This window comes from Artemia sp. Qi Xiang Cuo, chromosome 4 (genome assembly GCF_049724085.1).
Source record: "Artemia sp. Qi Xiang Cuo chromosome 4, ASM4972408v1, whole genome shotgun sequence".
NCBI lineage: Eukaryota > Metazoa > Arthropoda > Branchiopoda > Anostraca > Artemiidae > Artemia > Artemia sp. Qi Xiang Cuo.
This window is the reverse complement of record NC_142797.1, coordinates 28,521,538-28,549,229: the sequence shown is the minus strand read 5'-3', so window position 1 is coordinate 28,549,229 and position 27,692 is coordinate 28,521,538. Positions and strand designations below refer to the sequence as shown.

Here is a 27,692-nt window from a genome sequence, read left to right as displayed (position 1 = left end):
GAAGAAGATTTTAAATCAATCTTGGAAAATACTAGCACTCCTAGTAGCAGCAGCAGCAATGATTTGATAACACCGACGATGATGGCTAGACAAAAGTAAAGACGTATTGATGTCAACTCACCGTCACAAGCACCACCCTCCAGTGTGCAAAAGGGTAGTGGGCATTACACTACGTGTTTGCATTCAAAATAGATGAAGTTTTAAAACATGTCTATGAAAATATTGTTGAAGTGGGAAATCTAAGTTCCCCCACAACACTTTCTAAAGTTGCCTCTGACTTCGGTGGCAGCACTTTAAAAAAATACAAAAGAGTATCTAGAAAATGAACCGAATTACACTCTGCATCGGAATGGTAGGCTTCGTGACAAACAATATTGAAAGACTAAAACCTTTTTCCCACTGAAGACAATGCAAGCAGATTCTTTAACTTTAGATGAGATTCCAAGACGGCACAATGTACCCTACAAGTACATTCTAGTGGCAGTCAGTGTCTTTAGTTACAATTTATGTGCCGTTCTGTTACGAACAAAGATAGGTGCTGAAGTTGCTCAGGCCTTAGAAGATATTCTTGAACAAGATAACAATAGAAAAATTCGAAGTGACCGCGGTAGTGAATTTGTTAATCTTCATGTGCATAAGGTTCTATTGAAATATAATTCAAATCTCTATCATAGTCACAATCCGATAATGGCTGCATTGGCTGAACGATTGATAAGAACGATTCGTCTGTTAATCTCGAGATATTGTACACTGAAAAATACTGCTGCTTTTATTCATGACTTAGATAAAACCATGCGAATATATAACCAACGACCTCATCGATCATGCCCAGTGTTAGCCCTCAGGAAGTTTTTTGTTGTGAAAATGCATTTGACACTTTTCTCAAACAATATTCCAGTGAAAAAAATGTTAAGAAAAAGTTCATTGTTGGTAATGCCGTTCGGATTAATATAGCCACCAATATTTTTGAAAATGTAAATTATCTACAAAGCACTGATCTTTTCAAAGGGTCCAAAATCCTAGACACCGAACCCACGACATATCAGCTGTAAGAAACCAAAGATGATGAGATTCTCGGCAATTTTTAAGATTATGAACTACAAAAAGTTAGAAACAGTAGTGAAATTTATCAAATTTAAAATATATTAAAGAGCCGTACTCGCGGGGGCAGGAAACAGTTGCTTTTTCGTTGGCTAGGATACAACTCTGATTTTGATTCTTGGGTTGCAGTTGAAGACATTAACAATGTCCAATGATTTCTATGTGACATTCATGTCCAATGTCTCTGACCCTCTCTACAATGATTTGAATTAAACAAGTGATTTTTGGACGAAACTCTCTCCCACTATCAAATTCGACGGTGCGTATGAAGTGGCTCTTGTCGACTGTATTCTCAAAATACAGTCGACAAGATCCTGAGAAAAGATCGCAAATATGATATAAAAATTAGACCCTATGATTGGCCGATATCCTGAGAAAAGATCACAAATATGATATAACAATTAGACCCTATGATTGGCCGCCACCACCCGTTAGCGAACAGCATAAAATACATATGATCAATTGGATGGATTATTCTTAAGTTGAATTACCACACAAAGAACTCACTTGTATGAATGATTTATGTCATTCTATGAATCAACGAATTTCCTCTCGTAAAAAAGAAGCCTTTCTTTCAACTATTCAAAGGAAGAGGGCAAGATATACATTAGTTCACCCATTGCTATTGAAAAGGTTACTCTCAATGATAATCTAAAAGATGGTCTTGGCTTTAAACTCAATATAATCAATGGTAAAAGTGCCGGAAACACTAGTGTTCTTTTTGCACCGGCCAGCCTTCTCCACGGACACTTGTATATTTCTTTATGTTTCATTTGTTGAAACATGCAGAGTTGGCAATAGTAATTTCCCCCTCCTACGAGTTCTTGAACGAAAAACCAATCAAGATCATATTCATCATTACAATATTAAGCATCTTCAGTATATCCCCGTAAACACTTCCTATTTGGAACTCTGACAGTTAATACTAAGAGCTGAATTAGGTGATCTTCTAGGAATATCAAAAGGTTTGGCTGTGATTACATGCCATTTTCGACCCATCGTTGTCGGTGTTAAAAAAGAACAAGATTTCTAATAGAAATGTGGTATTCATTTGTCCTGATATTGACTGCTATTTTAATACACTTGGCCCAAAACAACTAGGCAATGGAATTGACTATTACAAAGGTTGTTCATCAATGTCGGGCTATAGTCTTGGTAGTTGGTTTGTCAAGCTGTTTCGCTCTGCAGTACCTCTGGCTAAAAAATATATTGTACCGGCTACAACAGATTTTGCATCCTATACAGTATGCGATTGGAGCTCTGGCAAGGATTTTAAAAAAAGGGCTTCGGGCAATCTTAGGTCCAGTGCGCGAACCCTTGGCGAGCAATTGAGATCTCGACAAAATGGAAAAGGTTTTAAAGGGTTGAAAAGCAGTGCATTACTCATCAGTCTCTTTTCAGGTCAGAAACGAAAGACATCACCCCTGTCAAAGAAAAGAAGGAAGAAGACGACATGTACAATAAACAGAAGAAGAAGCCCCAGGAAGAGAATTGTTATATCGAAACTGGATTTATTTTCATAGACTAAACAATAGCATATCTACCACATAAGGATTCCAATCCTTCAATCTCTTCATCTTTGAATCTATTCAATGCAGAAAATGTTGTTGTGAGTGTAAAACATGGATACTATGAACAATTTTATCCACAACAGCTGCTCACGGATAACATCAACTTTAAAATTTATTCCAATGAAGACCACTTTTTGGACATGTCTTCGACATTTATAGATTTACATATGATAGTCAAGAAATCCGACAATGGAATGCCAATTCGAGCTGATAGAATATCCTATGAAAATTGTGTATTACATAATTTAATTTGTCAAATTAGTGTCTACATAAATGGCACATTAGTGAGCACAAGCAACAATCTCTCAAATTATACAAGCTATATGCAGTTCATATTGATGACACCGAAGTCATACAAGGAATTGAGAGGCACCTTCAATGGATATCAGTATATTACAGATACTAATAGTACAGATGCACTTAAAAATAGTACAACTAGTGAATTACATCTAGTTGGAAAAATGTATCATGAAATATTTAATATACCCCAATGGCTACCACCAAATATTAAAGTGGATATAAAATTGACGCTTGCTCCAAACAATTTCATTTTACGAAATGAACTTCCTGCCAATCCGGATGTAACTCATTCCCTCACCTCGGCAATACTACATGTACGAAAGCAGCAGGTTATGAGTTCTGTTGCTTTGGCAGTGGAAAAACTGAGAGCCAGTGGGAATAATATGAAACTATTCTTTCCTCATATAGTCACCAATCTAAGTCATAATTCCATAGGCTCATGTACCTTAACCGACTCTTCCTTTATCAATAGCGAGATTTCATCAAAATTAGTATTGGCATGTGTAAAAAGCGGTAGTGCGGTAGCTTCGTGGACTTGTTGTTCACACAAATTTAAGATGTTTGAGGTTTTATCTCTTGTCTGTAAAGTAAATGAAATCCCAATCTACAATCATTCTTTTGATAAATCCTATAGGACATTGTATGAGTTGACAATGCAAACCCTAGATCATGATTCACAACTATTTGAAAATGGTATAACCGAAGAAATGTTCGCTAAAACACATGGTATCATTGTACTAGACCTGTCTGGCACTCAAGATATGAGTATAGTACGAACGGGGAGTGTGCGTTTAGAGTGTACATTTTGCGACCCATTACATGAGAGTATCGCATTAATCTCATTAAATCAATTTGAAACATATTGGGAAATCACTCCCAATGGCAGTGTTCTACTAGACCTTGCACCATGAAAACCAGTCAAATAATCAATATATTTAATATGGACCCCTACATGTCCAAATACAGATCCTATTTTCTACCCTCGGACTTCCTTGAAAAAATTCAAAGTGAAAACAAGTGCAAACCCTAATCATTGTTAATAGCAGTCCGTCGGCTCTGAATACCGGCCATTGGCAGTGTATATTTCAAACAATGAAGACGATTGAATTCTTTGATCCTCTCGGCCTACCCTATACATTCTACACTCCACACATCTACAACTATATTGAAAGCAGTGGGAAAACTATTTTTCAAAATCGGAAGAGAGTGCAGGATCTGACGACTAAAAGTTGCGGTTTCCACGCGCTACTATATTTCGTCTTCAGATGTCACGGTTATACTTAAAAGCAGTTTCTCAACATTTACGTAGACAATCCACGTCTGAACGACTTTATGGTAGAAAATATCTTCTCAGACCTGTATAATATTGATTTTAATGCCCTAGGAGTAAAGTGTTTTAAAATTGTATGTAAACGTGTTTATTAATAAAAAAAAATGTATGTTCACAACAACAATGACCTTATTACTCACATTAGATTTCTTCTTCTTCTTCTGTCTATAGGCAAGTGTCAAGAGCAACTAATACTGGTGGATCATTTGAATGCACTGTATATTGACCTTGATTAGCTGCAGAGTCAGGGTCACATTTTCTACATTACAATGTAACTTCACTCTGATTGTATCTCTTTGTATAGTCAATGATACTATTTTCGTTCATACTGTAAAGTTCACTTGTTTCAGTTTGTCTATTTGAAGTAATATCACATACAGTATTTTCAAGTGGTGAATCGCATTCGGTGAAAGCCAAATAAAAATCACTAAGGTTTAGAGTCATAATAGGCAGTGTTGTCACAACGATGACGTAGAAACCAAACTGTCTTGTTACCCCAACAGTAGAGTCGTAGACCTGATTCTTCCTCCCAAAATAATTTAAAATCATGACGATAACAATCTCGTAGAAATAAACTAAAATCACCTTTAGGGTTCCTTCCAATCATACCAGGAAAAGTATTCTCCCACTGATCACATTTGTCATAGTGACAATTAGAGCATAGTTGCCCTCTAGGGTGAAAGCCACAAATCCACTAAACATATTTGTTATAGTGACAATTAGAGTATAGTTGCCCTCTAGGGTGAAAGATACCAATCTCGTAGAAATAAACTAAAATCACCTTTAGGGTTCCTTCCAATCATACCAGGATAAGTATTCTCCCACTAAACACATTTGTTATAGTGACAATTAGAGCATAGTTGCCCTCTAGGGTGAAAGCCACAAATCTCTTCAATACATGAATTAAAGCCTTTAATTTTTATTGCATAACCTCTATTTAATTTACACGGATTGCGTAATTTACACGTTTCATTACACTCATTAATAATTGTATAATTCTCACATAATGACCAACTGCCGAGAGTTTACATACACAGTGGACATGTATATAACATTTTTATATGGTTTCCGGTGTCAACTCTCTCACAGCTAAAAAGAACCTGATCCATGTTCGATAAATTCAGAGGGGGATAGGAGAGAGAGAGGAGTAACTCCGTGACCTTACATAACCTGTTTCGAAAGGAGAGTCATCTACAAAGAATCTATGGCAATGTTTTCAAAAGTATATCCACGATATTATTCTGCTTTGTTTCAATTAATATGTCAATAAATTGAGTAAAAGCATTTGAGTCACGTCGTAAATGCTTCATACAATAGTCCAACGGTGCAGAATCAGTTTTCATTATATTTTCAAGTGTACCCTGAGAAAATATCTTCCGTTGAAGAGATAACTCGAGAAAATCGTCATCCAGAATCAAATGTTTTTCCATATTCACAAGATTTGACTTAATTCTCTCTTTCTCAAATTTATTCACTTTTCAATCCTAACACTCTTACTGCGGACTTTGGACTAACCACGATTCGTTCTACTTCAAGAATATTCGATAACAAAAAAAAATCTAGCAAAACGAAAGGGAACATTTTCGATTTCGAAACAATTTTATTGTGTGTATAATTACAACAATAATATATATTACACATATATAATTACAGATATAACTATTGTCCTCTATATACTTCACTATTGCATTTAAAGCACTTTGAAGTCACACATGTGCTCTATCAACTTTTGCAGCGAAGCATAATTGGTCCTCCAATTTAAATTTACTCAGTGATATCACATATCTTGCATATACTTCTTCCCACTCGAGACAAAGCCGTGATCCTCTTGTGATTTCTACCGCAATGTTTGATGCTCTTTTATCATTGCTACTGCTACCAACTCCACTATCAACTTCTAATAGTGTAAACATTCCACTCATTATTGCAAATATATATGTTGCCAAATAAATAAACGAGTAAAGTCAAACTGTTCTTTTCTTGAATTCTATTCTCACGCTAATATCAACTTAACTGAAAATCCTTCCTTATATGATTTGCGTTACTCCCGTTAGTATTTCTAGCTCTGTGATTGGTTTAGAAAGAGGATGTGGTCTTGTACCACTCGGATTGTAGGCCCCTGTTTGGATGTGATGTCGTAAGTTTAGTATGATAAGGGCGCCCTCTTGTAAGTTTAGTGTAGCAAGACCCCTGGCTACTGTTATTAATTCTTCTAATACTTCTTCTGCCACTGAAGCTAGGGCTACTACTATTGTTTCTACAGTTACTACTACTGTTAAAACCAAGGATATTAAGTCGAAAATTTTGGAATGTATTGAAACTGTGTGGAACGCGAAACACCCTATGTGAATATGCCACTCAGGGTATCAAGAGGACGTATCAGGAATGCTTTAGAAACGATTGATGGTATTTACTTACAACTTTCAGTTTGTGTTTAAGGGGATTTTGAAGAAACCAAAGGTGCTATGCGTATGCTCCTATTATTGTTACTACAACTATTGCTACTTCACAAGCTAGGAGTATTAAGGTGAAGCTTTTAAGGAATATATAGTTTGACGTTTAAGTAAATCAAAACAAGCTATGAGCATGAGGATTTTCAAAAAGGTGAAAAAGCAGTATCTCAAGAACGGCCTACTTCATTAAGTTAGACCTTTAAAAGTTAGATGCGACAAATTTTGGACTTAGCCAGCAGACACTGTGTGTATACTATTAATGCTGCCACTATATTTACTATAGCTCATTATGCTAATGGTATTAAGATTAAACTTTTAGGGAACGCTTAGGGGAAGTTTCAATTCAACAAAAAAAAATTAAATGGATGTCGGTTTTCAAAAAGGTACATAGTCAATATCATAGGCAGTACCTATCTATAATAGCTATAAACATGCTTGAGAATTTTTAAAGGAACTGATTCGATTCAAAATTAAAACTTCTAGTGCCACTTTTAATAGTAAAATGAGATTAGATTCTCCCAAGCCCATTCATTTTCCAAAAACATCCAGTCAAAATTCTGAAACAGTAACTTTGCTGAGCATTGTAGAACGGTCCAGCAACTATGTTTCTAGGGATATTGGGTATTTCAATCCTCCACAATTAGGCAATTAATTCGTCATGCTTTAAAACTAAATGTTGCTTTAATAAACCTTAGCAATATCTCTAGAACGACTGAGGATATTAAGTTGAAAGTTTCGAAGCTACTACTATTACTAATTCTGCTCTTACAATTGAAATAAATCAATAGAGCATATATGTACCCAAGTTATCAAAGACCATAGATAGAATGTTTTGGGAACAATATTGTTTTATTTTTCAGGCAAATCTGAGGAGGTATTTAAATAAAATTAAACAATATCGTTTGTATCAGGATTAAAAAATTTTGAAAACATTTCTTCAACATGCAGATAATAAGTCTTACGAATTCTTGTAGAAAAAAAACGAAAAGATATAATTTTTTTCTTTAAAGAAGACTAGGTCAATAAAAAACGAACAGAAATTAACTACAAAAAAAATTTCCACAAAATAGGTTTTTCAAAGAAAATAAAGAGCTACACTATGCAAAATACGAGCAAAAATAAAGTCAAATTATCTTCCAAGCGTAAAACGTTTTCACAAAATAAGTTTTTCAAAGAAAGTATAAAGAGCTTTATTAAGCCAAATATGAGCAAAAATAAAGTCAAATAATCTTCCAAGCTTCCCGGTTTGAGGCAGGATGTGTGGTTGGGTATAATTAAATCCAAGCAACAGTTGCCAGTGATTGTTGTTTTTTTACTCTGAGACACAGTTGACCTCTGGTTATTGTCAAAATTTTGGATTGCTTTGAGTCGCTGTGAGTATTCGTATTTAATATGCTTGTAAATTGTGTATTGTATCTTTAAACCTATTGGGACACTATTCCCTGTACTGTCGTTGATTCAGAGTAAATTATCTTGTACCGTCACTGTTTACAATTAATTAAAAGGAAACAAAATATAATATCCTTCTTCTCTTCAAGTTCATTAGGTCCGCCCCTGTTAGTTCGGCCATCTTGCTACCGAAGCGCTGCCAATTTACACTTTTCGGTATTTTTTCTCTTTTTATTACTTCGGTTTTGTCGTTTTTTGATGGTTCTATCTGATTTACGGCAGTTTAGCCTGGAAAATAGTTTATCGAGAGCAATTGCTCGTGATGATGATTGTCCAATAACAGATCTGAAGTCTGAAAGAAGCAGTGTATTCATCCGGCCACCGCAAAGTTTTCTGGCACAACAAAGTGGCTCGTGCCTTCGACTAAGATCGTGGAATGTACATATTACGACGAGTTTTCAGGATATCATCCAGCTATTAGACGATTTTTCGTCGAAGTTTCATATAATTGGAGTTTGTGAATCATTTCTAAGTGCAGACTATTCTCTTTCGCTTTATTCATTTCCAGGGTACAATGTCCATATGAAGAACCGAGCTTCAATGAGTTGGGAAGGCATTGCATTTTTGGTAAAAGAGGGAATTGGGCATCAATCAATTAATCAACCTTTTATTTTTAAATAAATGAAAAAACGAAACAATTAACATGAACATTTCGACTCAAAGCAATGCTTGTACGAGTCACACAGATATTGGTAAACAAATTTATATCACACTACGAAATGAAAAGAAAAGAGCTTATAACATAAGAATTAGAAAGGAAAGAATTGAGACGAGGTAGAGTCAAAGAAGGAGAGTGAGAGAATAAGATACAAACGAAAAATTGAGACAGTAACTCATACAGTATCCAATACTCTGTAAGAAAGGTATCTTTTTTGGAGTGTGCCAAATGATTTTATGGATTTAATAGATTCATTAATTGAGTTCCACACAGAAATACTTCTATAAACTGGAGAGTATTGAGACCTTGTAAGCCTTCTCGGTAGCATAAAATTGTACTTGTTGCAGCGGAGAGCTCTTCCTCGATGAATTGTGCTACAAAGTTCGATGTACCTGGAAAGACATTGAGGAATTCTATTCGATATTGCCGAGTGTGCTAAACGCAGATTACTAACGTTGATTATCTCTATTATGTGTTCCAGTGTCTCTGTATAGGTCTGTTGAGGGGTATAGCCTGGGGAGGTAATATGTGGCATTAACTGCACGATTTTGTGATCTCTTTAATGATTTTAGATGAGATTTGAATGTATTGCCCCAGACAGAACAGCAGTAATTCAAGTAGGGGAAGACAAAAGTATTATAAAGCATTTTCATCATATCAGCACTTAGAAGCAGCCTAGCTCTATGTAACATTGATGTTTGCCGTGAGACTGTTGAAGACAGCTGGTATATCTGATGTTTGAACGAAAGAGAGGAATCTACAAATACGCCAAGGAACTTTGTGACTGGGGTCTGAGGAATGGGATTTCCATTGATTGACAGTTCGACATTGTGAGACAATGAGGAGTTTAAAGGAGCAGAAGTGAAGACTATGATGCAGCTTTTTGTAGCATTTACCTGCATTTTGTTACGAAAACACCAGTCAGATATTTTGTCAAGAGTTTTTTGTTTTTTATTTGCAGCAGACTCGGATGATTCAGGAGCAATGAAGAAATTTGAGTCATCAGCGAATAGTACTGGGTGTGCATTTGTAGTAAGACATGTTGTCAGGTCTTTGATATACTAAATAAACAAGAGCAGTCCAAGTACCGACCCCTGAGGTAAGCCAGATTTTACAGGTAATTCTGGCGACACACTACCCTCCACAATTACACACTGCTTACGATCAGTCAGGTACGATGAAAACCGCTCGTGAGCAACACCATATATTCCAAATAAATGTAATTTTGTGAGGAGGATTAAATGGCATACCGTGTCGAAAGCTTTAGTGAAATCCAGAAAAATCCCTAGTACCTTTTCTCCAGCATCCTGGCTATTTAATATGTATTCAACTGAATCAACTAAGGCACGCAAAGTGGAATGATAACGCCGAAACCCGTATTGACGGGGAGAGAGTAGCTGCTTTAACTTAGAGGAATCTATATACTCTGTTATAAACCACTCGCTCGAGGACTTTTGACATAACCGGTAGAATTGATATGGGTCGATAATTAGAGATAAGACTCTTGTCTCCTTTTTTGTAGAGGGGAAGGACTTGGCCAGTTTTGAACAGGATAAACTCCAGTTGCTAGTGAAAGGTTGACCAAGTGTATAAGTGGAGCTACAAGACCTGCAGAGGCCTTCTTCAAGATATAGTTGCACAGCCCAAAGGTGTCTTGGGCTTTGCCATTAGGCAGATTACTAATACTCACTAGTAATTCTTCTTTCGTACATGGTGCTAGAAAAAGACCTGATATTGTTCTACTGTGGGTTTGTTCAGGAGATGGGCCAGAAGCATGTAGAGATGTCTGATTAACGAAAAATTGATTAAAATTATCAGCACGAGATTCGTTTGCTACTGTCTCACCACGTATATTTATTATTTCTTTAGGTATAGCTACCTTCTTCCTTTTTTGACAAATTATTTCATTAACAACCTCCCGTACTTTTCTCAAGTTACTCTTACTTTCATTTATTCTCTTCATAATACCGCCTTTTTGAATTACGTATTAATCCGTTTAATGTATTTCTGTACTTTTTGTATGTCTCTCTCGCTTCAGGAGTTGTAGATTTACAATCTTTCAGGTACAGTCTATTTCTGTGTTCGGTAGACTGAACTAGACCTTTCGTCATCCAAGGAGTTTTGGGATCAGTTTTGATCCGACCTCTTCGTAGAGGAAAACACTGTTCTGTTAACTGTTTAAGCCGGCTCGTGAGTACATTTGCTGCCATATCTGCCGAAGACACATGGGTTACAGCAGACCAGTCATTCGATTTCAGGGTTTCAGTGAAGTAATCATTTTATTTTTGGGAAAAACTTCGATACGTGAAAACAGGATTAGACGCTGATTTAGTGGACCGGCCTGCCCTTTTTGGGACCATTGTGATGACTGGGTAGTGATCAGAAACATCAGATGTTATAATATGCGAGGTAAAAGATGCGTGAGGGTTAAAGGAAAGGAATATATTGTCAATCAGTGTTGCAGTATTTCTAGCTGAACAATACCGTTTGGGAAAGAATACAGTGGGGAGAAGACCAGATGATACAGTTGTATCAAGGAACGAACGCGAGTTGGCGTCACCGTCAATCGTCAGCAAGTTGATGTTAAAGTCTTCAATAAGACATGTATTTTTACCTCGACCACATTCATTAATCTCCGACATAAGCTGCTCAACTTGCGAACAGAAAATGTCACTGGGAAATGGCGGTGGCTTATAAAAAAGGCACACGAAATCTACTCGAGTTGACTTTTCAAGAATTTCAATGACTATTGAGTAGACAGATCGACAAAGTTCGACCACACCATTAAAAATTGATTCCAAGTCATCGCGGCACTTGTAAGAGATAGAATCATTTAAAAATAATGTAATGCCACCGGAGCAGTTTGTTACGTGCCGTGGAAGATGTAGGGCTTCAAAACCGGGCAAACAGTATGGCGACATGTCATCTTGAGAAGACAGCCAAGTTTCAGTTAAACCAACTAAACTAAAAGGATTTTTCTTTTCAGCAGTGAATGTAAGAATATCATCCCATTTATGTTTAATTCCTTGAACATTATGGCAGAAAAGATTAAATTTATCATTAGTAGAAATTGCAGGAAGTATTTCATTAAGATATTCTTGGGGTGTTGCATATGAGCAGGACAAGGCATTCACCCTGTCTATCACGGGATCAGTAGCTGACTCGTCATCGCATCCTGGCAGATTGAGAAATGCGGTTTTAAGCAGGGACTGTTCAGTTAAGAATGAAAAATCATTCATCATCGAGATCAACGATGTTTTTTATTTTCATCAATTAAACTAAATAATGATAGTGGAGGAAAATAGTAATAACAGGAGTGTTCCGGTGTTTGTAATATTTCGTGATGAACTGTGCTGATGATGACTTGGCCAAAAACGGGCAACCCTCACGTGAAAAAAATGTCTGTTCCATCTTCCCCCCCCTTTTTTTTAGTCAGAGAAATCCGACCGTGTATCACAACCCGAAGAGAGGCAGAAGCAGGAAATAGAGCAGGAAAAGCATAAGCAGGATAAGAAATAGAAAAAGAAAAAGAAATGAGAAAGAGAAGTAGAAAGAGAAATGGTAGCACTAAGGTAGAAAAGCAACAATGTTACAAAGTACTTACATCCATGAATAGTATTATCAATGCACTTTCTTAGTTTTAAACGCCCCCGATCGTAGTATCAAGATATCTTTTCAAAATGATAATCTAATCCTTATTTGGCACTTTACGGACACTTGTGGGTCCGGTTTTAACCATAACATTTCCATCAGTGGTCCAGACATTTTTCAGTCCAAATTCAGTTTTTGCGTATGCGAATAACTCACGTTTAGTTTTTGCTAGGCATTCAGTGACAGACATTCTAGACCCCTTGAGATGCTTCCTATTTTTTTTAAATCTGTGACCGAACTCTAAGGTTTGAAAGTGTCACTACAGTCGGTCTTGGCAGATTTGACACTTTGCGTCCTATTCTTCGGGGAAAGAAAATATCAGAGGCATCTAAAGGAATGCCCGGAAATTTCTGCGCACATATTTCCGTAAGTTTGTTTTCTACGTTCTCCTTTATAACTGTGTTCGTTGTGACATCTTCTTTGAGGCTGAAAAATATCAGTTGGTTACCTAGCAACTCTTGTGCAAGGGTCTAATTGTGATTGTCTATTGTCCCTTTAATTTCACTGACTGACGCTTTCACAGCCTTAGTAGCTAGATCGATATCGGAAACGGACTTCTCAAGGGATTTTAAACGCCGGTCAAGTTCACAGAACTTGTCTTTCACCATTTTCTCAAGATCAAGCGACAGACTATTGTAAATCGATTTGATGTTTTCGATGGTGGACTCACTCGGTTCTGTTCTCTGATTTACAGCACCCAGTTTGCTGACAGCTGTTTCAACTTCTTGGCTTATTTTTAAGTCCAAGTCCTTTTCGATTTTGTCAGTCCACTGTTTTCTTTTAACCTTCAGTTGGTTTATTTGGTTTGTCAGTATGATTAATTGTTTTTCCGTACTTTCATTGCCTGAGAACTTCACTTCTGAAACAGAGTGCATTGTTCTATCACCTGCTGATAGAATCTGCAACTTTCTTTTAAGGATATCCCGTATGGAGTATAACGAGATAACCTTAGTGTTTGGAATGAAGGTAAGGTTGAGATTTTTTCAATAGAGGTTGATTTAAATGGTAAAAATAATATTATTAGCATGGTGGATAGGCCACCCTGTGCTCAATTGGATGATTTCATCGAAGGATTTAATGAGCTGCTTGATAAACTACTCCCAGGCTGTAGCCATACTGTGATGGGCGATTTCAATTTTAACCTTCTTGATTTGTCTGGAATGAAAGGTGATTTTTAAAATTTTATGATTTCGAGTGATTTGTATCCCCTGTAACTGCACCAACCAGAATAAATTCAAAAAGTGAATCATTAATCAACAATATTTTTGTCCGATCGAATGATCTTCACAAGAGCTTTGCTGACGTGATAGTTTTTCCTGGATCTGACCATCTTTCGGTCATAGCTACAATTAATCACCCTGTGAAAAAAAAAATGCGAAATAAGAAGGTCGTAACTAGATTGATGAAAAAAGAAAATTTCCAAAAATTGGCAGAAGTGATTAGTATTGTGGAATGGAGCCCAGTTCTTGAAGAAAAGGAATGCCCTTCTAGAGCATTAGATAGCCGTATGTCACCCATTTTACCTATTTATGAAAGAACAAGCCCTTAAAGCCCTTTGAAGGCTTTAAAGTAAAAAAGAAAATTATTCCACGAAAGCCATGGATATCGATGGCAATAATTGATGAAATAGAACTAAGAAATAGGCTATATGAAAAATATTTGGATGTTCGGGGTTGATGAATCATTTGACCTATTTAAAACACAGAGGAATTTAGTGAATACGATCCGACGAAGAGCAATCTCTGAATTTTATAGCCGCAAATTTGAGGATAGTAAAGGAAACATGAAAGATACACGGAGGGCAATAATGATGTTGTTAGTGGCAATGGAGACAAGAGTAGTAAAGAAGTATGTCTAAGTGGATGCAACAGTGATGATAAAAGTGTTATAGTAAAAAAAATTAGTGAATTTTTCTCTAATATTGGACCTGAAGCGCAAACTAGTGTCTATTGTAAGTACCTAGAAATGCAGTGTAATAATATTCGTAATGAAAGAGGTGAACCTTGGGAAATGAGTATCTTCACTGTACCAGTGAAGAAGTGACTAACATTGTAAAGTCACTGAAGTCTAATTCAGCTGGAGTTGATTGTTTGTCCCTTCGAGGTCTAAAAGCGATTTTAGGTTACATACTACCCTGTCTGGTTTTTATTATAAACCTTTCTCTAGAAAAGGGTAAGTTCCCTGAACAAAAGTCGCAAAGGTCAAACCCCTTCATAAGGGTGGCTGCAAAAGTGATATTGAAAACTGGAGACCGATATTAATTTCACCTTTTTTTTCAAAAATATTAGAAAAAGTCGTCCACAAACACCTCTATGATTTATCCCAGGTGAATAGTTTACTCTGTGAGACTCAATTTGGATTCTTTAAGGGAAACTCCACAACGCATGCCTTGAAGCATTTGTTGGAGTGCTTAAGTGGTGCGTTTGGTAAAGGTCATTTACCTATGTCGATTTTCATTGTTATTAGAAAGGTATTCGATACCGTAGATTTCAAGATCTTGCTTGAAAGACTGAAGTGTATGGGAATTCGTGACACCTCCCTTCAGTGGTTGGATAATTATCTTCATGGAAGATCCCTGCGTGTAGTGCTAAATGATGTGGCTTCGTCTTCTTATCCATTAAAATGCGGAGTAACGCAAGGTTCGGTTTTAGGTCTCCTGCTTTATCTTGTGTACGTCGATGCAGTGCGATTTTATCTTCAAGACGTCTGTGTCACTACGTTTGCTGATGATAAAGCTTTGACAGTGTGTGCGAAATCAATTGAAGAGCTAGTGTTGAAAGCTAATGATGTGCTAATAACTTTCTGCAGAGTAGACACTCCTGTTGACGCTAGCGGTCTATTTATGCTGTCTGGGAATCCGGTGCAGCAAGTCAATAGCGCAAGTTATCTGGGAATTTTCATAGACTCAAACCTTTTATGGAAGAATCATAGTGATATTATTTCTGCCAAAATTGCAAGAGGAATTGGGATGCTCCGTACACTTCAGCATTTTTTTTCCAAAGCGGATCCTACTGATGATTTACTACTCCATTGTCTATCCTTACATATCATAGAGTTGTCTGATCTGGAGCAGCAACTTTTACAGCAGCTTCAAAAGAGTTCACATTCTTCAAAACAAAGCAGTGAGGATCATAGGCAAATATTTGAAAGATGTAAATGATGCAAAAGCTTGCTTCAGGGCTTTAAATGTGCTCAACGTGGGTCAACTACTTGACTATCAAACAGTAGTTTTTGTATTCCAGTGCGTGCATAATCTAGTCCCAAGTATTTTTCGTGATATTTACGGTGCTAAGCGTGATACTCATGCATATGATACGAGGAACAGTGAAAATTTGGTGGTTGAGCTTAGAAGTAGCGCGAGATCAGGATTTCTTGGAACTGCAGTCTAGAGTTCTTTACCAGTGAGCATTAACGTGGCTGAACATCTTTTGGATTTTAAGAGAAAGGTAAAAGAATATATATTGAAAAATGGTTAATAAATGTGTGATTTTAATTTAATGTATTAGTACTTCTATTATTTATATATTTTTTAATGAGGAAGGGGTGGTTGGAAGGTTCAAGTGGTTGGGGCGGCAGGGAGTAACGGGTGGATGGGACTGGTAGGAAGAAAAGGGTGGGTGGGAGGTCGTGGGTTAGGGAGGTGGGAGGTAGAAGTAATTTGGATTTGAAATGTGAAGGAGTTTGGTTTGCTTTTTTCCCCGATGTTTTAGTCTATTTAGTTGTTGTTTGCTCGTGTGTTTTGTAAATGGCTGACCGTTTTACTGCAACTCAGCAAAAACTTATGTTTTTTCATTAGTGCAGTAGTTGTAAATTGTGAAGTGTTACAATCGAAAACAATAAAAAACTAAAATTTTAACAACCACCCTATCGACTCGCCCAGTTACCCCCTCTAGGGCACTACCCCTCCCGTATTTTCCTACCTCGGAGTGGGTTCAACGCGGTTACCTCACCACACCTAGTGGTCGTAACTCTTCCACTTTACTACATCCGCTGGCTATAAACTGCTCGCTTTACCACAAAAATCAAAAGTAACAGAAACTAAGATGAGTAGGGGTGACAACATACATGCTTTGGACAGTTAATTTTTTTTTCTTACTAGATGTTTTGCATTAAAAAGGAAAGCATTTGTAGGTTAATAGCTAAAAGTCGTCTTTGCCACGATCGTCAACGTCGTCAACGACATGCCAAAGATTTACCCAATAGACACTCCATCCCATAAAAACTGTGGCTTAAACATTTACTTTTCCAGAATTTCCAACCTAGGATAAATATTCTTATTATCCTATAGCCCCATTGCTCCTTTAAAGCCAATAGAGGGGAGAAGAGGCTTTTCAGATCGTGTGAGATATGTAAAACAAAATCCGAAAAAAAATGAAACTCCCGTAACACACTCTTAAAAATTTGTTGTCAACTGTACTTTTCTGTTTTCTTGAAAGATGTTATGCTGAAAATAAAGTAATTCTTGTGTTGATAGTTTGAAGCTATCATCACTGGCCCATACTACTTCTATTATTGTTCTACTTACAATAAGAATCATCATACAAAATAGCTGCAGTTGTTATGTTCATATTGCTAACCAGATCCCTCATTGCAAGGCCTTGAATATCACTAGGGGATTGGATTTTAACCACTGTATTTTCTTTGACCCTCGGAAGCCTGAAAAATATGCCAAATTAGATGGGTTTTTTTCAAAACATAATTACGGGATTCAGTTCGTTTTCTACTAAGTTGTGGCAGATATGGAAATCGTGAAAAATTTTTAATAGCGTTGTTTTCACGCCTAGAGGTAATGCGGCATTCCCGCCCTGATTTTCACTTTGAGATATCTAATTAACGAGTTTTGGTGATAAGTGTAAAAATATCTACACAACTTCTATGTGCGATAACGATGAAAAGGCTGTTTTTGAACATGCTTCTAAAAAATTCTTGTCAGTAGTTAAAAAGAAGGTTCTATTAAATTTTAGGATCTGACATAAATTTCATTGGACAAAGTTTTTTTCTAAAACTAAATATACTGTGTATAAGGCACTATCTGTTGTCAAACTTAAATTTTTATAATAATTTAGGCTACTAGACAGTTGCTATATTGTTTTTGTTAACAGCCGTGAAAGTTTTGATCTGAGTGTGCAAAATGCCACTTATACGTGCTTTTATGCAGCTAAAGTTACATGAAGACGTGGAGCAACCAAGGAGCATGGATTTTTAAAACATGTATTGATAAAGGGAGTTTGTAGAATGTTGGAATGATTGGAAATTTAGTTGAACCAGGAACACTTTTTTTTGCAAAAATACTATTGAAATTCAACCGTATATAGGTGATATAAACTTATCACGACAAAGTAAAGCAACACCTAAGTGAAAAAGGATTGAAAAATTCCAACTCCAAAAGAGTACTGAATGGTTATTTCTTTTACCTAAATTTCAACCAAGTTTTTCGCTGCAAATTAAAATTTTAACATTCTTAGATAAAAGAAAGATTGTTATGAAATATAGTAAAGCTTATATTTCCGAAGAAATTAATTACAGTGAAGATTGTTGTGTAAAACGATTGTACAATGAAAAGTAGCCTTTTTCTTCTTCAATGGCTAGGAGATGAACAAGCCTGAATAGATAAGAATAACAAAACTTGCTACTGAACCTCCCAAGACCCCAAGTCCATCGACTGTTTGAACAGAAGACACTTTAGGCTGTTGTTGTTGCTGATTTTAATGTTATTGGAGCATGATTCATCTCCGACACGCAAGTATCGATCTTTTCCACCGACAGCGGGTAGTTATCTCAGAACAAAGTATAATCATCTACTGAACAAGTACTGACAAAATTCTCCAAAAGTGACCCCGCGTACCTCAGCGCCTCTAGACGCAAAAAGGTTGTACTACTTAATAGCTCCAGCCAAAGTACTTTGCTCCCAGCCAAGAAATTATCCCAGCCAATCGCCCCAGCCAATAGAGCGTAATTCAGGCGACGAGTTACCCGGAAATTTGTATTGAAATGTGTAACTAAGGGTCTTAAAAATAACCTAAGGGTCTGTGTAAATTGTGTAACAAAGGGTCACTTTTTTGTGTGGAGAGGATAGGTTTTGTCAGTACTTGTTCAGTAGATGATTATACTTTGTCTCAGAATAGAGAAGTGACTAAATTTTGGCCAATTGGCTAAGCAACTATTATAAAGAGTTTTACAGACGATGTCTGCTTTTGGTGGGCTGAATAACTTCACGGGATTGATTTCTGTAACCTTGGTGGCAGACCATTTTCTCACTAGTTTGACCTCTTACGTGAGACCGCCTCAATCATTCCTAAAAATAATTATAGTCAAAAGATAGACAGTATAGGATATATTAATTTTCCAAATAACACGCATTACAAGCATCCAATGTATTGCAAACATTATTATAGTAATTCAGATTAAACGGTACGTATAACACTGCTATACCACATCATTTAAACATGTTCTTCTAATAAAACATTCCAGTGCAGAAACAGATATCTTACAGGCCCATGGTGGAGCTAAAGAATGGCCAACTATTGGGTGAAAAGTAAAGGCATCAAACAGCTTTACAACTTTTGTTCTTAATATTGTACGCTACACATTGCATTTTTTGCACGACATTATAACATGGAGGAAATCTTCATATGCATTACATAAACTATAAGTAAGGGAATCAACCAAATTCCGTTTAAAAAGAATGGCATTAACTTTGGCGTGGCCAGATCTGATTCAAAATTTTGTATTTGCAATTTTTCGTTCACTGTGAATCAGGTCTGTGAATCAGGGGAGGCTTAAAATCAAATATAACCAAGATGATGTTTGAAGACCTTCTTGAAAAATCAGCTTTCTAATCTTCTGCTGATTGGGCCTCTTAACCCTAAATAAATTCACTAGGTAAATTTACCTTTAAAATTTCACCATTGCTACTAGCCTATTTTGCCATTTTATCAGCTGTCTCATTTTCAGGAATACCTGCATCGGCTGGGAACCTGATGAATTGTAAATCAAAGTCATGTTTTAGCAAATCATCCACTACTGTTTCAACCTATGTAGCAATTTATTTGGTACAGTTTTTTTCACATCTAAATAACTTATCACGGACAAAGAGTCGAGACAAATAAGAAAACTGTGAATTATAAAATTTGACTTAATATACAAAACAGCTTGGTGAATAGTAATCATTTTTGCAGAAAAAATAGCAAGCTTGTAGGGTAGCTTAAATCCACAGGAAATACCGATTGAAGGAATAATAAAGACACAGCCCGTACCATTTTCTGACTTGGATCCGTCAGTATATATGTAGGTAAAGTCAGAGAAATGTATTGTCAGCCTATACCTCTCCAGTTTCAAACTTATTGATCCTACATGCTTGTTCCTGTCATCTAAAACTAAATTAATCACATTTCAATTTCCATTAAAACTTGAGAGTAGGCCATCTATGTTTGGCGTTGGGACCTGACATGGGAGGTCCCAACCCCAACAACAACTATTTAAACAGTTGATGGAGTAAACCAATTTCAACCCATCCATTGTCCAAAAAATTAGAGATAAACACGCTATTTTAACATATCCTACTTTCCCTTTAGATTGGCCGCCGTGATTCAGCTAGCCATAAAATGTGAAGTATCCATCTTTGTTTCAAGCACTGAACAATTGTTGACCCTCAGTAAATCTAAGGAAATAATGCAGGTCAGCATTACCAGTAGTAGGCTAAAATACGCAAAAGGTTAAATTACGATACATAACGTGTTTTTTAAACGAGTTAAGAATGAAAGAAATACTAATTTAACTGAAGGCTTTGATTGGCTTGTGTTTAAAGAGAGAAGAAGACAAAAATAAGTCTCTAGCAAATGACATTTAAGAGCTAAACAGCGCTAAGCAAATAAAAATAGGGTCGGGAACTTCCATAAGGTTGTCTTGTCTCGAGATCTGGTTAGAAAGGAAAGTAGCTTTGGTAAGTAATCTTTCTTTCCAACTATATGTCTCCACTTCTTTGAATGTAATATTCAGATAAAATTGTAAAACCTTTTCATCACTTGGTTAATACCGAAAGTGTCCTAAATTTGTGTTGAATTAAGTTGTCAAGCAAAACTCTGGGATTCCCTCTGGGTTTTGGAGCTATCTTTAGTTAGTGCAGTATCTTCTCCTGGGAGAACTTATAGATTTGGCGTGGTACAGATACTGCAATTCAATCCCTTTGATAAAAAAAAGTATCCCTTTTATTGCCTAGTATCCCTTTTAGATATTACTTTTATGTGGTTACGGGTTCTATGATTTCTTCCTTGTACTTCTTCTTAGTTAAGGCTGGATCTATCTAAAACCCAAGATTATTGAAGGATAATATAATCTAAGATTAATTAATTTTAATTTCAAGGACTCGAGTGAGTTCCTTCCCGGGAGCATAAAATTGCTGGAATAAGCTTAGAACAAACGGAGGTTCCAGGTGGAAAATCTCACAACAAGGAGTGAAAATTTTAGAAATGTTTGATTTTTCCCAGGTTAGTGTTTCGTGGAACTTAAGCAAATTATTTCCACGCACAAAAATTGGAAATCCCTAAACTCCAGTTCTCTTTATCCCCTATATTCGTGCTTAACGGTATATACCATAGAGTCTGAGCCCAGAATAGAAGTTATCTCCCTTCTAAATCTGTTTTGGCCGCATATACAGCCAAGCTAGCCAATAAGTATATACTAAGAGGCTAGAATGAGAGAAGTGTTGTTAGTCAAGTTAAAAACTTTAAGTTGCTTTCAGTCTAGGAAAATTCAATCAAGGATTTCCTGATGAAGTTAAGGTTTATCTGATGTCCAAGGAACACTGATTCTTGTTACAAAAAATAATTCAAAAATACCTTGTTTTGGGTTAAACAGAAAAATGTGTGCCTAATCAGCTGTGGTTTTTCCGAGTTTTTAGCTCAGCTTAGAAGCTTTTAATTTACTTTCTCGCATATAATTTGAAATACCTTGACTAAGAAAACTCATAATAGTAGTGCTCCCATTTCTAACCTAATTAGTAGAGTTTACCTGATTTGATAATTAGCACTAAGAGATTCTAATACCACCAACTCAAGCCTTAACTAGCTTTTCAAATGTAATTTATTCAACTAGAAATACTCAGCAGCCCTAGGCTTAAAATAAACCTCTTTTTCTCAGTGAAGACGCTTGGACAATAGAAATGGCCTCCTGGGAACGACAAACACACACACACACACCGCATTAGACTAATCAAATCTGAAGGAAACCATTGGGGAAGGTTAAATATAACAAAATGGAATAGATTGTTTTCTCCTCATTTTTATCGCATTTAATAACAGAATCAAGTTGTCACCGAATTCTGAGTGCCGATTCGAACTAATTTGCTTCTGTTAAGAGCGTTACCAATTGACAGATTGTTTTTTTTTAACTCTGGGTAATAATTTTTACAGAGAAATCAATACGCTCAGAAGGGCGTTTAGAGGGAGAGGTTTACCCAGAGTCTGCTTAAGGCAACAACCAGACTTAGTTTCTAGCCCAAGGAAAAACGGCAAACTTACAAAAAGTGGCAGCGGTACTCATGTACGTTACAACTTCCGTTTAAGTGGGGGAGGATAAACAATTTATAAAACTTTTGGTCAAATTTAGTCCTTTTTCCTTGAAGGTGTGTGTTCAGTTTGTCTGGCGGTTGTTTCTGGCCTAGCAGTGACAAAGATGTTTTAAAAACCATTTACTTGAATAGAATTTGCGAAGGCTTTTACCATTCTAGAATGTTTTTCTTTCTTCTCTTTTTTCCGTTTTCTTTCTCTTTCTTAAAAGTTCCAATATCCGTATCGTCTGTTCCTGAAATCGTTTTAGTTCTGGTGCCATAGGTTAATCATTTTAAAGAGTGTGTGATAATACTACTAGCCTTTAGAGTTGATTTAAATTGACATACTGAACTAATCCTTACGCAATTTACAAACTAATTCACTTTTGTATCTTAAAATCCTTTAACATTTCAAAAACGTTTCCAACACTAAGGGCTTATAAGGAAAGAACCATCATGATTTCTAATGGAAACCGGATCAAAGAATTAGAAAGTGCCTTAGAAAAAAGCTCGGGAAGAAAAAAGGATTAGAAGTATGTGCATAGTCTAGAATAAGCGCTCTTTTCCTATGACCCCCGTGGGGACTGTTGAAACATAGAATATGTTATAACAATGTTGTGTTTTTGAAAATATGTACTGCCTTGTTAAGGATACAGTTAAGAATTGTGATCTCGGTTTGAGAAGGAATAAACTTCGTGCTATCTACCCTACTCTTAGAGAAAATGTTTTCCCCAGCCGTTCCTTTCCTGTTTTGTCAATGGACACCACGGGAAAATCGCACTTTGTGCAAATAGTGATCAATATATAATTATTGCAGTAGAGTAAATTTCAGTAAATATACAGTCGTAGCACCAGCCAAAAACCTTAGGTAAAAATTGGTTATAGAATTCATAATAAAGGAAATCATATTACAATTTGGAGGTATGGATTTTCTCTTATCAGATAACGCATCATGTTTCACAGTAAAACCTTCATTGAAATGGCCAAAGCATTGGGATTTAAAATCCTAAACTCATCACCGAGAAATTTAGAATTAAACGGAATGGCCGAAAATAGAGTAAAATGCGACAAAAGAGTACTTACTCACTACCATGATGAAACTCATGGGACTAACTGAAGTGAGTATCTACCATTCATTCAATTAGCCTTAAACACTACTATAGACGCTAACTAGAAATATACTCCCTTTTTCCTAATCCATAGGTTTGAAGCTAAATTCGATTGTATTTTTCCCAATCCAAGAAACGAATTTTTTTCGGAGGATGAATTGGTGTCTAGTCTTGTCTAAGAAGTTTTTTCCAGCCGACAAATCTGTAATAATGAATTAAAAAAGGCTCGAAACAGTCAGGCAACCCAATACAACAAGAAAATATCGGGATTTAAAAATTCTCTAAATAATTTAGTCTATGATATTCAAGAGGGTTCTTCAAAAAATTATTTGAATCCCGGACCTTACTTAGTATTAACCGAATTGTACAAATTTTTTTTTCTTACGTGAGTTAAAACCTTGTAAAAGACGCTTTTTCAATTTTAGACAACTCAAGGAAATAAAGAACCCCGAAATCTTTTTAGCAATGGACCCTGAAATAGCAAAACTAACGGTAAAAATATAGGAGACAATCTTTCGATCCTTTTAACGGACGAAATTGGAGGGGAAAAATAATGACATAAAAGAAGGAGGACCCTTTATACCATCTGGCAGTGTAATTTAAAAAAGAAAATTATTAAACCCAGGAGATGAAGGTGATTTAGAGAGTTTTAATCAGGCCCCATTGAGAGAATTGAGTAACTCTAGCAATACAGATTTTCCTACAGATTTTTATATAGAAGAAAATCAGATTGAAACTTTTGACAGAAGAAGTAGTGTTAATGTAGATATGAACTCAGCGGTCAATACCTCAGATTTTGGTATGGAAGATAACCCAGCTGAAACTATAATCAGGAATTATAGTGAAAATATAAATAGAAACTTGGAGGCAAACACTTCATCACAATTCAGTGTCTCTAATTATGAACAGAAGAAAAAGGGTACTCGTGAAAGAAGAGCTAAAATAAAATATTAAATTATAGGGATCCTCGACTAAAGGATTTTCTTGGCGCCAAGGCTACAAAACCTTAGTAAGTAACACATATACTTTATTCTAAAGTCAATCCTGAAAATGGCTGTTCTAAACCAGTATCTTCCGGTACTGTACAAAAACTTTTAAATCTGCCACCTGCACAGCATAGTACTGGGTTCACTTTCGCGTCAAATGAGTGTGGAAAATTTCAAGCTTTACTAATTAAATTCCACAAGGATCTAAATCAATACAAATACAAATATCTGGGCAATCCTGACAGGACGAAATGCTCCAGATCCTAAGGTTATTGGACTTTTGTAAGCTAACCGTATGGTGGGTATGTAAAATAATTTACCCGTTGTTTGTTAAAATAATCAAACATTTAACACCACACATCCTTTAAACAAATTAATTAACACTAGTAAACGAAGTTTAAACAAATTATACAATAATAAGTGGGGAATCCCCTGGATGCTGACAAACACCGCCCAGGTCTAAGTCAACTAACCCAACTGTACAGTGATTAGTCTTTGTCTCGAATTTGTATTTATGTTTCGTCGTCATCTAAATTAAAATATGCAGAAGTTGATGTTTCGTTTATTTTGGAATTAAGTGAAATAATTAGTGTGGAAATTAAGTTGCCAGGGGTATCCCAAAATTTGAGGATTTTGGGCATATATCGAAGCCCATCCAGAAATGAATTTAGTATGTTAAATGATGATCGCCTGCTGAGTCATCGGTCGCACCTTTCGTCTGCTTCCTCAAAAATTCTTATTCTTGGTGACTTTAATACGCCCAATATTGACTGGTTATCCCAAGCTACACCAGAGACGAACCAGAATTTTGCTTTTAAACTTTTGCATACCTTACAGGACAGGTTTCTGCACCAGTATGTTGTGGATCCCACAAGACTCAGAAGCAATTCCACTCCCCATGTACTATATTTGGTGATCACGAAATCTCCTGATGACATACTAGACCTTAAGATGCTGCCACCTCTAGGTAAAATCGGCCATGTAGTTATGTCTCTATCAATGAATGTAAGTGCAGCGGTGAACTCTGGTTCTAAACTTTATTATGATTACAGCAAGTGTTGTTACGATGAAATTCTAGACTTTATCCATTCCGTTTCTATTGTTGAGGAGCTTCAGTCTTGGAATGTGGATGGGGATGTTGCTTCTGAGCTCATTCGAGAGGTTATTAAAGATGCATTTGATAGGTTCGTTCCACGTTATTACATAAAAGAAGGTTCAAGAAAAAGAAGACGACTGCCAAAATTTGTACTTGATGCTATTAGTGATAAAAATAAACAATGCAGACAGTATATGTTGGAAAAAATGAAGACACGTGGTGTGCGTATAAAAGGGCTCGGAATCACGTCACTCGTTCTCCACGCGTTAATTGGGAATCTCTCGAATCGTCAATCATTACTAATATTCGAGGGTGTCCAAAGAGGTTTTGGAAGTATGTTAATAGAAATAAGGCTGACTCCTCAACTGATTCGTGCATTTTTGATGACCCAGCTACTAGTGAATTAATAGGTGATGATCAGAAAAAGGCTGAAGTGTTTAATCAAGTGTTTTCGTCAGTTTTTGTAAATCCAAATGATGTCCATGCATGCAGTCCACCCCATTTTACCGAAATTGTTTCAGCAGACAAAGTGCCTTTTGATGACTCTGATATTTCCTCAGAGCAGGTTTTAAAAATTCTCCATGACCTTTCTGTTAATAAGGCTCCAGATGTAGATGGTATTCTAACGATTTTCTTCAGAAGACAGCCACGTGTTTAGATGAACCTCTTGTGTTTTTGTTTAACCACTCTCTATTGATTGGTAAATACCCTGCAGCATGGAAAAAAATGATTGTAAAGCAACTCCACAAAGGAGGATCTAAATCCCAATTTGGAAATTATCGTCCAATTTCGAGCACCTCGACTTTTTTCGAGAGTTCTTGAAAAGATTATTGTATATCGGATACAGGATTACTTCAACCAAAACAAATTATGGCATCCATAACAGCATTAGAAAAAACAGGTTATGTAATACGCAGTTGCTAGAAGCTGTAAAAGATTTCCAAAATATAACTGACCTCAGTTCGAAGTTTGATTGCTTGTACATTGACTTCAGTAAAGCATTTGACAAAGTTTCATTTAGTTTGTTGCTTGAAAATGTGAAAAGTATAGGCTAGGCAGGAGAACTTTAACATGGATTACAGATTACTTATCAGGCCGTTCCCAGCAAGTTATAGTTGGTAGTGCACTTTCAAATGAAAGTCCGATTTTGAGTGGTGTGCCACAGGGCAGTTGTTTGGGCACAGTGTTATTTTGTTTGTTTGTCAACGATTTGGCTGAAGTATTTCGTCACTCCACTGTCAAGCTGTTTGCAGACGATATAAAACTGTATTAAAGTGTTACCTCCCCGGTAGGTATCACCCTTATTCAAGAGGATCTGAATGCCCTAAATGATTGGTGTAAATTGAACTCCATGTTTGTAAACCATCAAAAATGTTTTGTACTCCATTACTTTTCAAAATCTTGACTTATCATTATTTTCTTGGTGATATACCTGTTTCATCTGCATATTCAGTGAGGGATTTATGTATCCACTTTGATAGCCAGTTGAAGTTTCACAAGCATGTGTCAATAATTCCACGAAATGCTAATTACAGTCTGCTTCGGACTAAGAGAAGTTTCATGAAATTTAACCTTCACACTTTTATGACACTATACCAGACAATATAACATCCGGTGGTAGAATATTGTTCCTCTGTGTGGTATCCTACATGGAAATGTGACTCGCAGCAAATTGAAAGGGTTCAACATCGGGCGTCAAAGTTTGTGCCATATTTGAGCCATTTACCATATCAGCGTCGACTGGAGGGTTTGGGACTTCCTTCTCTGGAGTTTCGACGGGATAGGATTGACCTGATCAATACATTCCGTATTATGAAGGGTGTCGGTAATCTGGACTGGGCTGATTTCTTCATAACTTAGTCATTACTCAGCCACTCGACAAAACTCATATGAACAGTATCAGCCACTAGTGCGCAAGAAAATAGGTTAATGTAGCTTTATTAACCGTGCAACAAAACTTTGGAATAGTTTACCTGATACCGTAGTTTCTACGCAAACAGAGCAATCATTTGAGAATGCTCTTGTTCAAACTGAGTTCTATGAAAAACAATTTTTGTAATATAGTTGTTTCATAGTTGTTTTTTAATGATTAATATTTTTTTTTTTTTTTTCGCTTTGTGTTTGGCAGTGTTGCTGTTTGAGCTGTTATTTTTTGTGTTTGTTATGCGACAAGCATATGGCTTCCTCCTTTATTGAATAAAATAAATTAATCATTGATAATACAAAAATGAACAAAAGAAGCCTATTACCTCTTCTAGGGCAAACCATAGGATGGGTAACAGGGTTAGCAACTGAAGGAGAAGTAGAAACGATTCTCCAAAAATCGATTATCTATCAAAAAGGAATGAAAAGTTAATTAACCTGTCTGACCGGTCTATCTCATTAGTGAATGACCTAGGCAGAGAACTGAAAATGGAGAGAAACCAAACCTTAGAAATCTT

General features: G+C 36.3%; 1 protein-coding gene and 1 pseudogene across 1 annotated transcript in view; both read right to left on the bottom strand.

The window, feature by feature from the left end:
- LOC148952962 (ionotropic receptor 25a-like) overlaps window positions 1–27,692 on the bottom strand; it is a 663,783-nt gene that overhangs the window by 545,416 nt on the left and 90,675 nt on the right. Inside the window, exon 4 of the mRNA XM_089088207.1 lies at window positions 17,039–17,169. Coding sequence (XP_088944333.1) covers window positions 17,039–17,169 — 131 coding nt within the window. The remainder of the gene's footprint in view (window positions 1–17,038; window positions 17,170–27,692) is intronic.
- On the bottom strand, window positions 18,918–20,031 carry LOC148952964 (uncharacterized; annotated as a pseudogene).